The sequence below is a fragment of the Manis pentadactyla genome, chromosome 14 (genome assembly GCF_030020395.1).
Source record: "Manis pentadactyla isolate mManPen7 chromosome 14, mManPen7.hap1, whole genome shotgun sequence".
In the NCBI taxonomy this organism is placed as follows: Eukaryota; Metazoa; Chordata; class Mammalia; order Pholidota; family Manidae; genus Manis; species Manis pentadactyla.
In genome coordinates, this window is record NC_080032.1 from 8101773 (window position 1) to 8118047 (window position 16275).

The window sequence follows — 16275 nt, forward strand, 5'->3', positions numbered from 1 at the left end:
TTACAGCTTGTAATTTTTATTAAAACAATCATTTAAATTACAACAATCCACCAGAATAGAAAATACCCTTCCATGGTCTGGCCCTGACAGGAGGTAAACTCAGGCCCTCAGGAAGAAGTGCGGTTTGGCGTCTTTGAAAATGGAAGGAGCCCTCCTGGACGCCCACGAGGGGCCACGTGGCCCCAGGGCAGCTGGGAGAGGCTGTCTGCCTGCCAACGCCCCCCCTCCAGGGCTGCGAGGGAGGCCCCAGCCCTGCCAGTGAGCAACACTTAGTCGCCCTTGCTGGTTGTCAGCCTCTGGACTTGCCATTTTGATTTAAAAGAGAAAAGAGAGGGAGAGAGAGAAATCTGTTCCCAAGATTACAAAACCCGGTCAGTCAGGAAGTGTCACGTAATGCCACGGAGTGTGTCCAGAAGGGCCTGGAGGGTATGTGAGCGAGTGGATCCCAGAGCACAGCGGCCGCGGTGGGGCCTCAGTCGGATCGAACGGGGTCTGTGAGGGACAGCTGAGGGCCGGCAGCACAGCCTCGCAGAGCGTCGCGAGCGGGGCAGTGACTCTGAGTGGTGCTTCTGCCCAGAACCGTCAGAGGCCCTTGTGATGAAGTGATCACGGCCAGGGCCCTGCTCGCAAGCGAGTTCAGAGGTTTTCTTACTTGACAAGCTCCCATGCCCTAAAAATGTTCACTTAAAAAGAACACAGCCCCCTTCAGCCACAGGCACACATCTCTGAAAAACAATTTCCTCTCTCACTCGTTCTCCTTCCACCAGGACTCCAGACCTTCCTGAGGGCCACCATCCTCCCCACCTGCCCATCTTTGGGAGACGCCTGCCAGCTCCTGCCTCCAAGGGAGGCGAAGTGCTCCTGGCCAAGTGAGACTCTGCCAGCCCTCCAGTCTGCTCCCCGGCCCGAGGCTGCTCCACGCCATGGCTCGGATGCCAGCGGCTCACCTGTGGCCACACAGCTTGCATTTCCCAGACTTCAGACATACACACAGGAGTTAAATTTAAAAAAAGATTTAAAAAACCCAAAAAAACCAAAGCCCGTCGATGGTTTTATAAACCACCTCTATGCTCCTATGCCCATGGCCACTGTTACAGGTTAAATGTAAAGATCAGGAGGAAAGCAACTTGTGGAAATTCAAGGACAGGTAGTAAGCCTAAGGAGACAGACCCTTAAACAAGAGCCAGATCCTATGTCAGTGCCTGACCCCTGACGGGACGGTGTCTCAGGGAAGAGGCCTTTGAGGGCCAGAGACACACGGGGAAATGCTTTCAGCCACAGCCATCCATGCTTAGTGTCCAGATGCAGAGTCCACCGGCATGCCTTCCAGGGCTGGGGTGTCACACAGGCCTGACCTCAGGGCACAGTGGCCCAAGAATGCGGAAGCCAGCCCAGGACACCATTAGGTCAGCCTGACTGCGGAAAAACTGCAGGTGCTCCATGAGCTCAGTTTCTCAAGACCACATAAGATCTCCAGAGACCCACACAGCTCTTGGGAAATCTCCAGGCCCTCACGTGTCTTCAATTAATCAGCACCTTTTCACTGGTCAAGAGTTATCACCTGCTCTGCATCATAGCCTATTGGAAGCATATGAATAGCCCAGTGGATCACCGCGGCACCAGTGAGCCATGGAGAAAAGGTGAGAAAGTGGCCCCGAGCTGAGGGGCGTGTGTGGGCCATGGGGGGAATTCTGCGACCTACCACTGCAAGGAGGCGTGGTGGGGACCCGTGCACACACTGTGAGTGGACACTTGGCTTGTGCTGGGAGGGGCACAAAGGGACCCCACGTGGCCCTGTGGGGGACGAGGGCAACAGCCAAAGGAGGCCCAGGTACAATAGTGGATTAGGAAAGGCTGCCCGTGGCTGTGAGGCAGGTGCTCGGGCCAGCAATGCACACTGGGGCCCCAAGCCCAACAGAGCCACTGGTCACGGCTGGGCTACCAGGTGCTGACTAGAGCGTGACCAGGGAGGGTCCCAGCCTGCCACAGGCAGGAGATGCTAAGGCTGAGGTGGGGGGAATGGGGGGTACACATGGCCCCACTGGTCCCGGGCCCCGGTCTGGGGCGGCAGGAGGAGGGCAGCCAGTGGTCCATGCGGTGCAGGTTCCTGCGCGGCCCTGCTGGCCTCCCGGCCCCGCTGCTGGCAGCCAGCCCTTCATCACGGGCTCTGCCCCAGGCCTTGTCCCACTGGCAGGGGCTCTCCCAGGCCCCACCAGCTGGCAGGCAGAGCCCTGCCTCGGGGAAGGCCTGGGCTGAGGCCCCATTACTTGGCTCGCCACGAGCTGTGGGCAAGCTCACTGATGCCATGCAGCAGACAGGCTGGCAGGCAGACTATGCTGGCCCAGGAGAAGGGGATGAATGTTCTGGAACCCTGGGCAGGGTGGAGGGGGTGTGGCACCGGCCTGTCTCCAAAGGGCCTGTGCACTTCACTCCCTATGACCACTTCCCAGCCTGGGCCGGGGAGGTCAGTACTGGACAGTAAGACACACACCCCAGGGTGCCTATGATGAAGGAAATATGGGATCCCACATTAGATGAGGAAAGACAAATACTTCTTAGAAACCTTAGAGACTCAGGTCAGGAGAACTAGAATGCCCTGAGAAGAATCTCTGAAGGTCACAGTTCAAGGCAATTGCACATACAGGGGCTTGGGCTCTCTCCACCCAGCTGGGGAAAGTTCCAGAGCTCCCCCAGAAGCTCCCGGCCAGCCCGCCTACAGGTGACTCCCACGGTGCCTGACCCATCCCACCGGTGCAGGGAGAAGTGGCAGATCCTGGGGTGGCCGGGCACCTGCTACAGCTCTTCAAAGAAGGCCACTCGGGACTTGGCGCTCTGCAGGGTGAGCTGCAAGGAAGCAGAGAAAAAGTTGAAAGGGGGACTGGACTTGTGCTCTTTCACAGCAGGACACCGTCCTGCCTGCGGGCTAACCACAGGGGTGCTCGGGAGTGACAGGGAACACCATCCAAATAGATGTCCAAGAAGCCGGTGGTCAATCCCAAATAAGTTTCCAGGTTTGCCCAAGAGCTCAAATTAGGAGGTGACAAATGAGGACATGCCGAGAGTGATGGCTGGTGGGCAGAAGCACGTCAGCAGGAGAATGTCATCAATGCCATCACCTTTTCCCCGAGGGCAGGAGGAGACCCCCTGACATTTTATATTCTCACATTCTCTTCCACGAAAGGGACTCTAAGATGCCTCTGTGGCGTGCTGTCTGCAGTGCCAGCCTGGGATGCCACAGGCCAAGGTGACATGGCCTCATGCGAGGCTGGCTTATGTTAGATGAAGAAGAGCTTGTCCTTCCGCTGCTGGTTCCCCAGGTGGTCCCGCAGCAGACCTGCCTGTGAGCTGGCAGCTGGGAGGATGCAGGCTTTCTCAGTGGGGCTGCTTCCGGCAGGGAGGCCGCTGCTCTGCCCAGAGCACTAAGACCTCCCCAGGAAGAACACTGCCCGGAGAGGCACAGGGCCGGGAAGGGCTGGAGGGGTGGGGGGGTGGAGGCGAGCTTGTGGCATGGACGCAAGCCACCTGAGTCTGCAACCTCCCGGACTGCTGAGGCCCAAACTGCCCAGCTCTGTAGGCCACTTCCCAGGACCTCCCCAAACAGAAGCACCTGGGACAGGCACCCTCCCAGTGCCCTGCTCTACTCCTGAAATCAACTACTTGGGTGAGAATAGTGTGTTCCACCTCCAGTTCTGGAACTTTGCAGAGGGGAGCTGTCAGGGAGGTGGGACACAGAGTTCAAACTGTTCATCTTCATAGTCCCCAAACCATTTAGCTTAGTGCTTTGCATCTAGAAGGAGCTCAGACAATGTTTGTTGAGTGAATAAGATGAGGAATATGATGATAACGAAACAGTGAGATGCTGAGAAGGCCCAGGCAACTAACCCTCCTCTGCCAGCAGGTCACTGGGTGGCCTCAGTGGACACCCTTGACCTTTCTGAGCCTCTTTCCTCTGGAGTTAAACTCCAGGGACAGGCCAGGTGGTCTGACCCATTCCCCCAACCTTCAGCAGGATCTGAGCCCAAACAGTCCTGGTATATGTGTGATTCTCCAAAGGGCAGGGTGGCGGGGAGAGACTCTAAACCAACCACTTCCCTATCAAAGACAGGCAGCGCCCGCTCAGAATGAGACAGCTCGAGAGCTGGCTCTTTGAATCCTGCCAAATCTTTCGGCCTTGAAGTTCCCGACTAACAAGCTGAATGCAGGGAGGCATCTGAGCTGTTTTCTTCAGTGGAACCGATTTCAGAAGCCCTCTGCGAGCCCAGTCTAATGGGAATGGAGAGAGCGCTCATTTCTTTGCTGAAAAGGAACTCCCTCTAGACGGGAGCCAAGTGCAGGGGGGTTTCTCCCCAAATGCATGGGGGGGGGAGAAGGGCTGTGAGCTAAGTGCTCTGTGATGATGGGAACCAGGATGCTGCCCGGGAAAGAGAGAGCGCCAGAGAATTACTGGGACAAAAACCCTCTTGGGGGAGTTTAAATCAAAAGGTGTGAAACCCAATGCCAGGTTTGTCCCACACTCCTCGAGAAGACTTCAGGTGGGCTCCTCAGGGGACAGGGGACCTGCAGGGCACAGGACCCTGCCACAGTCCTCCTGTGCACCGGCTCACACACAGGCACAGCCAGACTGCCCCACCCAAAGCCAGCTGGGTTGTGCTGGGCAGGCGGCTAACTTGCTCTGGCTTCAGCTCCCCACCATGAAGCCTGGTGGTGGCAGCCCCTTCCTCACAGGGTGCCATGTAGAGTACCTGGGACGTGCTCAGCACTGTGCCTGGAACACCTCAACAGCTGTCATTACTAACGTTCTTCCCCAATCCTAGCTGGGGCTCCTCTTCTCCCACTGGGCAGGAGGGCAGAGTGCAGGTTAGAAGGGGGTGCAGGAGCAGGCAGGGGCACGGGTGGTGTTGGCCCGCATGGTCTCCCAGGCAGGGCCTGCAGATGTCCCCCAAGAGGCCTGGCCACTTCCCCAGGCGGGGAGCGCAGGCTGTGGGGGCCTCTGAGAGCAGCCTTCTGCCCATTTGTTCAATGTTGGCTCCAAGAATTCCTGGATCCTCTACCAGACTTGGGTGCTGGCTGTCCCCTCAAGGCGCCAGGGGAGGGTTTTGGCAGCTCTGCCAGAACCAGACCCCAGTTACTTGGCATGTGCTCGTGGGGAGGCAAAGCCCTCTTCAAGTGGGCAGGACGCTTCCCCGGATCCCCCCCCCCCCCCACATTGCACACCAGTGGCCCAGTCTGACCTCTTAACTAGCCAGAGAAGCTGTACCCCAGCCTGGGGACAGATGCAGAATGAAGCCAAATGCTCTGGCCGCGTGTAAGTAGGAGAGCGCTGCACATGTGCAGCCTCGGCAGGAGGAGAGTGTCCCAGGGCCTTCACGCAGCACCAGGCTGCCAGAGCGGCAGGCAGGCCCACTGGGCAGAGGCGGTCCTCGTGGCTGCTGACGCCGAGGGCACCGGGAGCCTACTGCCTCAGGCCACAGGCAGACTTGTTGCCCCTGCCTCCACCCTTACCCTACTGTACCATTCCTGGTGGTTCCAGTTCCACCAGGAACCCTGTTGTCAGAGAAATTACTGTGCAAGAAGACTGCCCGCTTCTGGAACCCGTCAGCGCCCACCACGGCCTCTGCCTGCTCCTGCCTGGGCAGCACCCTATCTGAGACATCAGAATGTCCCCAAGCCAGGCAGTGCTCTGCTAGTGCAACAGCACAGCCAGTGGGGGAGGCAGGCAGTGGGGAGGGTCTGCAAGGAGAAGCCCTGGGCTTTCCCTCCAGGTGGGGACGCAGAGGCCTGGGGCATGGAGGCTCTCTAAGGTTAGGAGGTCTTCCCCTCACGGCACTGGAGACAACATCTGCCAGCTGTGCCCACGCCTGGCTCAGCTGCGCACCTCCACTGGGCAGCTCCCCTCAGCTGGGGGATCTGCCACCACCTGCTGTTTCTCTAGAGAGCTCACAAACTGTCATATTCACAGTACAGCTATAGGCAGGAGGTGTTCATAGAAAAGAAGGGGAGGCTTACAGGAAATGGCACAAAACCAACCCTTCTTGAGATACACTGCCTCTGTAGGTCTTTATGCACTCACGAAAACCAGCCAGCAAGTGTCCCGATTTCCCCACCGTCCTCTCCTACCTCCAGGTGCACGAGCTCGTCTTCCTGCCCAGCGGCCGGCTTGGCTCTCTCCCACAGCACAGCACAGGTACCAGAGACACGACCCGACTAAGGCCCTCGCATGCTGCATGTCACACTGAGAACTGAAGCCAGTCTCCAGAGCCCCCCACCATTCTGCTCTCCGTGGGTGATCCAGTGATGCCCTTCCAGCCCCCTCAAACCTGACCTGCTTGGGTGGGGGTGGGGGCAGGAGGGGCAGTGCCCCCAGGAGGGAGGGAAACTCCCCAGGTCTACCACATGTGGCCTCTGCAAGCACAGTGCCACGGTGTATCTCCCAGGTGGTCCAGGGAAAGGTCTCCGAATTTGTGTAGGTGGTGAAGGAGAAAAGCCCCAGGGTGCGGACAAGCCAGGTCTCACGGATAAAGGCTGCACTGTTCTGGGACCGGCCGAACCTGGACCTTCTCTGAATCCTTCCAAGGACGAGCAGACAGAGCTCTGCCTGGTTGTGACTGGTGACCATGTGTAGCATGCACTGTCCCAAACTCACACTGAATCCAGACACGGGCCTGCCACGGGAGCCTGGCGGTCATGCCCACTTCTTTTGGGAAGCTATAAACACCACGGGCCCTGCACAAAGCCTCCAACCCACATGCTCTTGCCGGCTCCCTGAGGATGACTAGAAGAACGTGCAGCTTCCTCACCAGGCACTGGGTTGACCGCTTCTCTCTTCCAGCTGTCTGTTCACATCTGATTAAAATCAGCTGTGTGAATAATACAGGAGGAATTAAGTTCTCCCATGGCTGAACCGGCTGTTCAAGTCTGTCACTAATCCAGTTCCATCTGAGGAGGCATGCTTCCTTCTCTTTCTCTGCTGCAGACCTATATGGCTTGGTTTTTGTCTTACGGGGGCTGTGATCGACCTGTTGGGCCTGGCCCCCTCTTCTTGCTCAGCACTGACAGATGCCAGCTTGGCAGAATCATCTCTCCTCCTGCCCATTTCTCCATCAAACTGCCAGTTGATTGTGACAGCCACCAGGCTGTGAAAGGGCAGGAGAGGGAGCCACTTGGCAGGACTGGACCTCCTCACACCACCTAAACTGTGTGTGGTGTGGCCAAATGGACATACCCACCCAATCTCAACAAGCTTAGATGAGGAAGACACGCTTGTGTCCTTAAAAAGCCAGGAGGCTGGCTCCTCTTGGCCCCCACAGGTTCTCGGCAACCCAAGCTTGCATTCCATTCGCAGGTTCAACTGGTTCCTGCTCATGGAGGGGAGGACTTCAGGCAGCCTGTCAAGATGCAAGGATCCGCACCTGCTCACTCCTAAGCAGTGGCCCCAGGGTCTAGAGGCAGCAAGCCTGGAAGGCAAATGTGACAAGCACCAGGCTCAGCAATCCCTGCAGGCCTGGCCTGCGGTGGAAGGCCTCCCCAGCAGAGGCGCCTCCACGTCACCCCCACAGGTGCCCCCTGCTGGAAAAGCGCAGTGCCAGGCTGGCCGCCAGCTCTCTCCTTCCAGCTCTCCTCTAAAAGTCCTTTCTAGAGGGATCATTTCCCAAAGTGATGGGGTGGTGGTGGTGGGAACGAGATGTTTTCCAGCATGGAGCCTGCAGCGGCGAGGCTGCCTGATTAAAGAATGCATTACACTTTCATCAGCACATACAGAAAATTGATTCACAAGGCTGCACTGTGATAATCTTGTTCCTAAAGCAGAGAGGGGTGGTGGTATGGGGGGTGGGGGTGGGCAGGACGCAGAGCCACAGGGGCTCTCAGTGAGGAGAGCAAGGAAGCTCGACAATTGAGCTGGGAGAACAAAACTAATCAGAGCACGAGGATGCCTCCAGGGGCCCCTGGGGGCCTTGCCTCAATCCACTCGTCCCCAGGGAGGAAAAAGGAAGGGGGAGAGGGCTGATTTGTTTTAAACGGTAAGACCCACAATGCTGAACCCATTCTAGATACTAACCTAATAACTCCAGGCGCTGAGACTCTGCTTGTCCCATAAAAATGCAGTGGAATTGAAATGCAAGTCCTAAAATCATGTTATACTTCCTATCTGGCACTACATACTGAAAATGAAAGAGCGGGGGAGGGCACAGATACAAAAGGACATAGAGATCCCCCGGGCACTCGGGTCCACCAGGAGAAAGCTGACCCTGGAGCAGAGGGGTGACGGCCGGATCCAGCAGCAGCACGTTCCAACATGATCTTTGGTTCGGGGTGTGATAAACATTCCCTCTTCCAAACCAACGCTGAGGTAGCAGGGCCGGTGCAGGACAGCTGCTGCAAACCGGCCAGATGAAGCTTTTCTGCCATCATGCAAGTGACAGCTTGCACCCACAAGTCTTCTGGTGGTGTGCTCAGGGAGAGAGCTGTGCACACAAACTTATCCCTAAGCAGAGGTGAGATGAAAGGCCAAGTCCGTCTCAATTAACACATCCAATTTGGTATTAGCTACTTTATCTGCTCTAGAGAGAGCCAGAGAAAACCCACAGGATCTCTTTCATATGTTAATCTATTAGGGACCTAAAGCAGCAAGAAGCAGCCTGGAAACTGGTGTCTGTCTGTGTCTGGAGCCCCTGTGACACAGGCAGGACCCTTTGCTACTCTGTTCTTCTGCCTGGAAAATGGACTAATCGGCCTGATTCGCCTCAGTGGGTAGGCAGTGGTTGACTGACAGCTACCAAGCACTCTGAGTACCTTTGCAGCAAGGTGTGGATATACTGGTACCATTTTCAAATTGCCAATATTAAAAGGGAAATCGTGGCAAAGGATTATCAGAACAGAGCCCTGAGCCTGCAGAATGAGTTTGCATCCCATCTCTTCCCTCCCACTGTTGCGGTAACAAATCAGGTGCTGGAGGAAAGCTGCACTGGAACACAGCGGCGCTGAGGGACCAAATGGGATGTTTCACTGCATCAAGGCCCAGTAAGGTCCCCAGGCACTTCCAAATGCTTATAAAATATTCTAGGAGGGCAAGGCAGGTTTTGCAGGCTCACGCCTCCCAAAGGGCAACTGCTTGACTGGGTAAAGTCTCCTAACCACAAAGAAGGACTGCGTTGTGGTCTTTTAGAAGAAAGGCCGGAAGAATCTTTCACCTAGAGAGCTACCGGAAACAAACAAGAAAACGGCAAGCCCTCAACAGTTAAGAGGCACCCAGACTCAGTGGGTGTGTGCAAGGCAGGAGGGGTTTCAGGGATATGCCCTGGTGTCACCCAGGAGGAGCGCACCGAGACCAGCCATGCCTCCCTCTGTCTCCCTGTGCCTCCCCAGAGCCAGGGAAGGGTGCAGATGGCCACCGCACCCGTCCACGCACCCTCTGTTCGCACCTGGTGCTGCGGCTGCCCCTCGCTAATCCTTGCTCCCCACCCCACGCCCACTCCTGTCTCTTCTCCTTCTCCCTCCCACCCCTGCCCTGTCCCAGCAACAACAAAGGGAAGGTTCTGGGGAGCCAGTGCCCTGCCTTCTGTCAGGCATACTCCACCAGACAATGCCCAGTTCCAAAGGAGACAGAGCCACTTGGGTCCTGTGACCGGGGTCATGGAGGGGCTGAATACATCAACCACATGTGCAGCACGAACTGCTGAGCAGCCCTCTCGGAGGCAGGCGGTACGGGCCTGAGGTCACCGGGGAGGCTCCGGCCGTTTGTTTTAATTGTGGGAGACGCCTTTCACGCATATTCAATCTTGCCCTGTGATTTATCACTTCCCCGGGTGTGTAAGTGTTCTGCTTCACTTCCCCAGCCCTGCATCTCCAAAGGGAGCGCAAGCAAATTGAAGATGACATTGGACTTCTATATCTTCCTGATCCAAGGGAGGCAGCTAGAGCTTCAGATAAATGTGTAGCTACTCATTCCTGTTCCTCCACCAGCAGAAACCACAGCTGGATCTTGATGGCTCAAGCCAGTTATAATACAATAAGCTTTCTAAGCTCCACGACCCCCATGATTCCTCCTCTGTCTATTTCCTTTGCAATTCTGGACTCCCTTGGAGACCACGGGCACAAAAACGACGACAGGTTTGAGGGCACTGAGACCAGCCTGGGATCAAGGAGTGAAATCTGTTCCTTGAGAGGGATGAGAGCAAGACCCTGAAGTACGCAGCTCCAGGATGCATTTTCACCTCCAAAGTGTGTCGCGCAGCTAAGCCACACCTGGCCACCACTCACCTTGTCAGTCCTGTGGCTCTGAGGGCAAGAAGTTCAAGCCCAAGACTCCTGTGTCCCTTGCCCCAGCCTCACTCCCTTACGCAGAAGACTCAGATACCAGGAATACATGTTGCTGTCGCCCTCTGAGAATGAAACGAACCTAGGTTCCCAAGGTGACTTTTGACAGCTAAAGCCGCTCTGACTCCAAAGCAAATACCAAGCCAGTTGCACTGATTATCAATTGGGAAAAAATGGAAATACGGGGAGTCAAGATTAGCAGGAGGAGCAAAATATACCCTTGCAAATCTAAATCAGACAGTAGAAAGAACCAGTGAAGTTAATTCTGGCTTTTAAAAGCTTTTACCTCCAAACACACAGAAGTTAATACAATTAGTGGATATGCTCAGCACAAGTTGTGTATGTAAATGTGTCCCTTGCCACAGGCTCACAAGCAGATTTGTTTATGTATTTTTAAGCCCTTGTTGAGCTCTTACAGTAAACCAAGTGCTTCCTGTACATTACTTCATTTAACCTGCATAACAGTCCTGGGAGGTAAGGACTATTTTATTGACTTTCTACAGGTGAGAAGACAGAGCGTGAAAAGAAAGTAAGAATTGTAGAGAATGTATGTGGCAGAGCAGTGGTGGCCTTGGATGACTAGACTAGACCGCCTCTTGGGCACTCCCAAGGGGTGGGGGGCTTGGCAAACCCTGGGAGGGCTCAGGGGCTGCCATGCCTCGAGGGGCACCCAGACAGCTCCGTAAGGCCACAGTACTGACGACAAGGGGAGGAATATACCTAGGTTGCAGAAAGTAGGGAGAACCATTCTTCCTCGGCAAAATCTGTGATCAAAAAACATTAAAAACAGAATAAAGAACAATTCTGGCTGGTTTGAACCAAGATTAATGAGCTTTCAAGACACTGGAACTCTCCAGTTCACCACCAGCCTTTGTATCTCTCACCCCAGACTTTCTAGATGGAGCTCTACCCTTGACGTTCTAGGAGCCCATACTTCCAAAGCTGGCAGTGGTATTCTTCCTCAGTGTAGTGTACTTCACTTAAGACTGCAGCAGGCACAACCCCAGAGCCACCCCAGCACAGGTAGATGGCTGGTCATCAATCTTGGTCACTAGCCACAGAGACCACTAGAATCTAGGAAATGGAAAGTCATCAAACTTCACGGGGAGAAAAAACCACCACTATTTAATCTAGTGATGCTGAGATAACTCCAGTTGTATTAAAAGCCAAGTCCATGCTTTTATTAAGCCTCGATTAATCAGAATTCTTGATTAACTGGAGCCTGGCAGACTGCATTGAAAACAAGTTCATATCAAGACATAAAAAAAAAAGAAAAGGCCTTTGTATATGTCCTAGGAGCAGTACAAATCTGACTACAAATCAAACCTCATTTGTCTACAATAACAGCTCAGTGGGAACTGATGGTCAAAATCAGGCCCTGAAGAATTTAAATGTTCAGAATCATTACAGAAAGAAGAAAGATGAAATCGTATCAAGACAGAACAGTATGATCATATGGAAGGACTGTCTGACAGCACAGGCTGAAACAAAAAGGGGTTTTCTATTTGCCCCTGTGCTACCCACAAAGCCCAGGAAACCAAAGTGGGTCCATCCAGGGTCCTCCAGGAGCCCTGGGGTCACTACTTGACCGATGCCCATTCCAGAGCTGGTCACGGCTGCCCTGCTCAGACTCAGAGCAGGCGCCGCCTGATGGTGACGTGTTCAATGCCAACATGTGGTGAAGCTGAAGGCACAGGAGCCCACTAAATAAAAGTGTCACATACAAAGTGGGGTTCATGCCATGGGTTCTTGGAACCACTGACAGATCGAACCATCTGATAATGAGATCCATCTGGGACTTTAATAGCTAACCTCTCTTGCTTGGATAACAACCACAAATAGGATCTATCTTTTGCCAGATCTCACTTTTTGGCAGAAAGCTTCCAATGAGCTTATTTAATTTTAGTAGCAGAAACCACAGTAAAGACCCTGAAGGACACATGCTACACACCTGCTGGGTGTCGGTGAGCTCACTGGTGTGGGTGCGGCCAGGGATTAGGCAAAGAGCAGAGGCAGGATGTTATTTTATTATTGGGCATAAAGAATTCTCTCCACTGCCTAGGCCTGTTGGGAGAATAATGAATTGTTGCAGAAGGAAAGCAGCAATCATTCAATTAATTCACTCAACAACCACTGACTGCTTGTCTGCTGGGCGCCACGACTGCCCTGTCCCTGGGAGTTCACTCCAACCACGACTCCACCGGGGCTGTGGATGGGCTGAAGCAGGACGGCCTTCAGAGCTCCATGGACAGACGGTCCACCTGGACTGACAGCAAGCTCAGACCCCTGTGCTACTGGTTTGCTCTACTTGGACGTGTACAGAAAGAGGGGCTCTCGGGGAAAACGAGCAAGCACAGGTGGCCCCTCATCCTGTGACCAGAAGCTGCCAGGCAGGGCCCGGGTCTTCAAAGGCTATCACCACATGAAAGACCTCGATCTGGAGTTAAAGACACTAGTCTTTGAAACACCCATATTTACCCCATTTCCATGTTAGGGTTACTGGAATCTAAGGAGTACGCCACCAAGACAAAGGACTTCTAGATAGACCTGACTAGACGAGAAGCCATGATTTCCCCAGCCCAACAATGACACAAGATATGAAGGGTGACTGGCCCTATGGCCCCACAACATGCTCTTCAGAAGAGGCAGCCTTCTGGACCACTGGAGGCTGGTCTGGCCCCAGGGCAGATGCCTGCCCTCAGACCAAGGCATGCTGCGGCCAGTACCCAGGCACCACCTGCCCTCAGGAGGGTTGGGCGTGGCCCAGGGACGGAGACAGGCAAGCTCATGCAGGGGTTAGTATCGGAGGGCAGGGCCATCACCACATACAGAGTACCTGCGAATAACCTACTTTGAGGGCTCAAATGCAGATAGGTCTTCTGCCTTGGGCTTGAGGCTAAACCAGCAAAATAAAATGAAGAAAAACAAAAAACATACCCTGTGATATCAACAATGCCACATGTGCCACTTGTAAAATGCTCAGACGGGCCTGAAACTGGGACAAGTGATTTCATTTGTTTGTTTTTATGACTTGAAACAGGTCTCTCCAGCTTCCAGCACTCCAGCGTCCCGAGGCCGAGGGTCCAGCCCACAGCAGCCGCAGCACGACGAGAGCACCCCAGGCGCCCAGATGAGGACGCAGGGCGGCCGGGGCCCGGGCAGCTCCTTCCAGGGATTACGCTCACTGGCCCGGGCATCATTCTGCCTCTCTGCTCACTTTAGCTCCCCTGTTGCTCACTGTTCAATAATCTGGTTTGGGAATGGAATCCCAGGAAATTACGGAAGCCAAAGGAAAGAGGAATGTGGAACTTGGAAAGGTCTTTCCCTCAGGTTATGCTACTAAAAGGAATTATTTACCCGCTGCCAATACTAACCGGAGTCAGGAGGATTTGGGGCTCCCGAATGCACCCATCAACCACGGCAGATAGATACAGACCTCGTGGAGTTTTTAGATACAGCTTAGCCACTGAAAACAGGTATTCCTTAACCTGGGAGACCACTTTAAAGACTAAGGTAAAGAAGAAAAAATTAAACTATCATTATCTAAACTCAACAGTCTTTTCGTGATGACACCTATTTTACAGGTGTTACCTGATCCTGAGCTTTCGGTTAGGAACTGACCTCAGCTGGCAAGAAGGCCCTTTCTGCTTCGCCCAACGTAAGAGAAGGACACGCTTGGGCTGATGTCTACAGTGGAATTTAACTTCCTCTAAAATGCTGAAAGTTCAATGGAGAAAGATATGAAGCTGTCAGCAACATAAATGAAGTCTCATCTTTTGAAACATTAAGGTTCTTCTTTCCTTTTAAGTATGAAAAAAATTTAAAAATTCAGAATTTAGTTTCTAAATCAAGAACTGAATTTTAGAGTGCCTGCCACTCAAAAACACAAAAAGACTAGAGGGAGAGTCCATTCTCAGCAGCCTCGTTTCATTTTGCTTTCTCATTAATAAGGCAGCCCCCCGGGCAAACCTCCCCTTGGCTTCACAGACTGAATTGCTTTACTGCTAAATGATGGATCAAAATCCACCCTGTAACTGATTCATTTCATCAGAGCTTTTACTACAGGCCCCCCGTCCATCAAGCCAGTAGGTCCACAGACCCTGGCCGACTAAATTCCCTTTCTGGAGTGAGCCAAAACATGTCCTCAACTAAGTACATATGAAAAATGACATGTCTAATGACTTGGCTACTGAGGAAACCAGATGCCAGCCTCACATTTCATGAGTGACTGTCCTGTCAGCAGAAGCTGAGGGGCCGGGTACCTTCCTCACGGTGCTGTGCTTGCTGCCAGTGCCGCCCCGCTCAGAGCTCTCATGCAGGGCGTCCAAGGCCGTCTCCCTCTCTTTGAGCTTCAGGGCCTCGATCTCCGTCTTGAGCTCGTTGAGCTGCTCCTGCAGGTGCTTGCTCTTCTCCATGTACTCCACTCTACGGCAGAGGGCACCGTGTGTCAGGGCTCTGGCACACAGGGAGACCGCTCGAGGCCGAGACGCTCCAGACCCCCAGGTGGCTCAGAGCGGGATGTGGGGCCTGAAGCCTCGGGCTCACGTCTCTCCTTGGGCACTCGCGGCTGTGGGAGCTCAGGCCAGTTACTTAGCTGGTCTGATCTGTTTCCTTGTCCATAAAATTGGGATAATGATCACAGGGCTGTGGTCAGGATTAAATAAAAGACAGTGTAGGAAAGCTCTCTACAAGCTCTCACAAAGGGCTCTACAAATAGACAGCTTTTAATTCTGTACAAAAAACAACACATGAATCAAGACTCCTGGCAACCAAAACAATTCTTTGTCTCAATCCTTTTCAGAGAAGCAATTCCTGTCAAGTGGTCTCTTCTGATAGGCGGTGGCTGCAGCCCTACTGGTTTTGGTTTGTCATCTAAAGATGACAGAAGCTCACTCACCAACAACAGAAAGAAAAATATCCCCACTGTCGCCTACAGGTAGATACGCTGTGTCTGTGCTGATGAAAATCTGGAAACCATTCTCAAACTGTCCAACTACAAGGGCACAACTGGGCAAACCGTCGACACAAATACCAAGGAACATTCTGTAGTGATTCCCATGGCCAGTGTATGGACTCTGTCGACATCTGCATGGGCAGTAAGAAAATACAAACTAAAAAAGCAGGACACAGAAGAGGACGTAGCCTCACCCTGATCACCACCACGTAATACTTGGTGTGCTAGATGATGTGAGAGGCTGGAAGGGGAACTCGGCAAATACCACAGAGATACTCTCAGTATAAGAGCCCAAAGGGACACAGCCCAGCTCATAGTTGCCAACTCTGGGCTCCAAGCAGACACTGTCTAGGGAGGGTCATCCTGACCATACTGCACAAGGTGAAAGCACGAAGGCTCGGACTGCTCAGAGCTGAATCCTGGTTCTGTCCCTCATCAGCTGTGTGATGCTGGATGAGTTCATTAAATGCTCTAAGTCTGGGTTCTCATTTATAAATGGGAACACTAAAACCTACTTTTGATATCAGTTTGATTAGTTAGTGGGAATAAAATGAGATAAAAGCTAAATAACCCTGGCACCCAGGCAGGCAGTGCACGGTGGCTATTGTGGTTCTCTGTCAAGCTGCTGCGCAGTTGGACAATTTACTGACAGCTGGGAATGAGGGCATCTTGGTTAGAGTTCCTCTGCGGTGGGATTCTTTCCACCTCAGACCCACTTCCACTGACCATAAAATGCAGGAGGACAGGGCAGCAGAAGCTGCTGTGAACAGGGTGTGCGGGGGCTCAGCCCAGTGCAGCCCCATGCAGCAGGGCCGCCCTGACCCGGAGAGACGTTTCCTCTCCCTCACCCTCGTTCCAGACGTGGGAACTGCTGCAGATCTTGGCCGCCAGAAAACACAACTAGGCAACACGTTCTCTCACTGTGTTAGAACATGAGCACATGCTCTATTACCATGTGAATGGCAATCTGCCTGACTTGGAGATCCCTGACCACCAGTCCTGTATTT

At 53.6% G+C, this 16275-nt stretch overlaps 1 protein-coding gene across 2 annotated transcripts in view; it reads right to left on the bottom strand.

Annotated features, from left to right (window-relative positions):
• NF2 (NF2, moesin-ezrin-radixin like (MERLIN) tumor suppressor) overlaps positions 1–16275 on the bottom strand; it is a 73074-nt gene continuing 56799 nt past the window's right edge. The window contains exons 15-17 of one of the 2 annotated variants that reach the window (XM_036908839.2): positions 14577–14739; positions 13166–13210; positions 1–2844 (exon numbers count right to left, since the gene is read on the bottom strand). In XM_036908839.2, the coding sequence (XP_036764734.2) occupies positions 13175–13210; positions 14577–14739 (199 nt within the window). In that variant the 3' untranslated portion in view covers positions 1–2844; positions 13166–13174. The remainder of the gene's footprint in view (positions 2845–13165; positions 13211–14576; positions 14740–16275) is intronic. The other variant, XM_036908838.2, reaches the window with a different exon arrangement.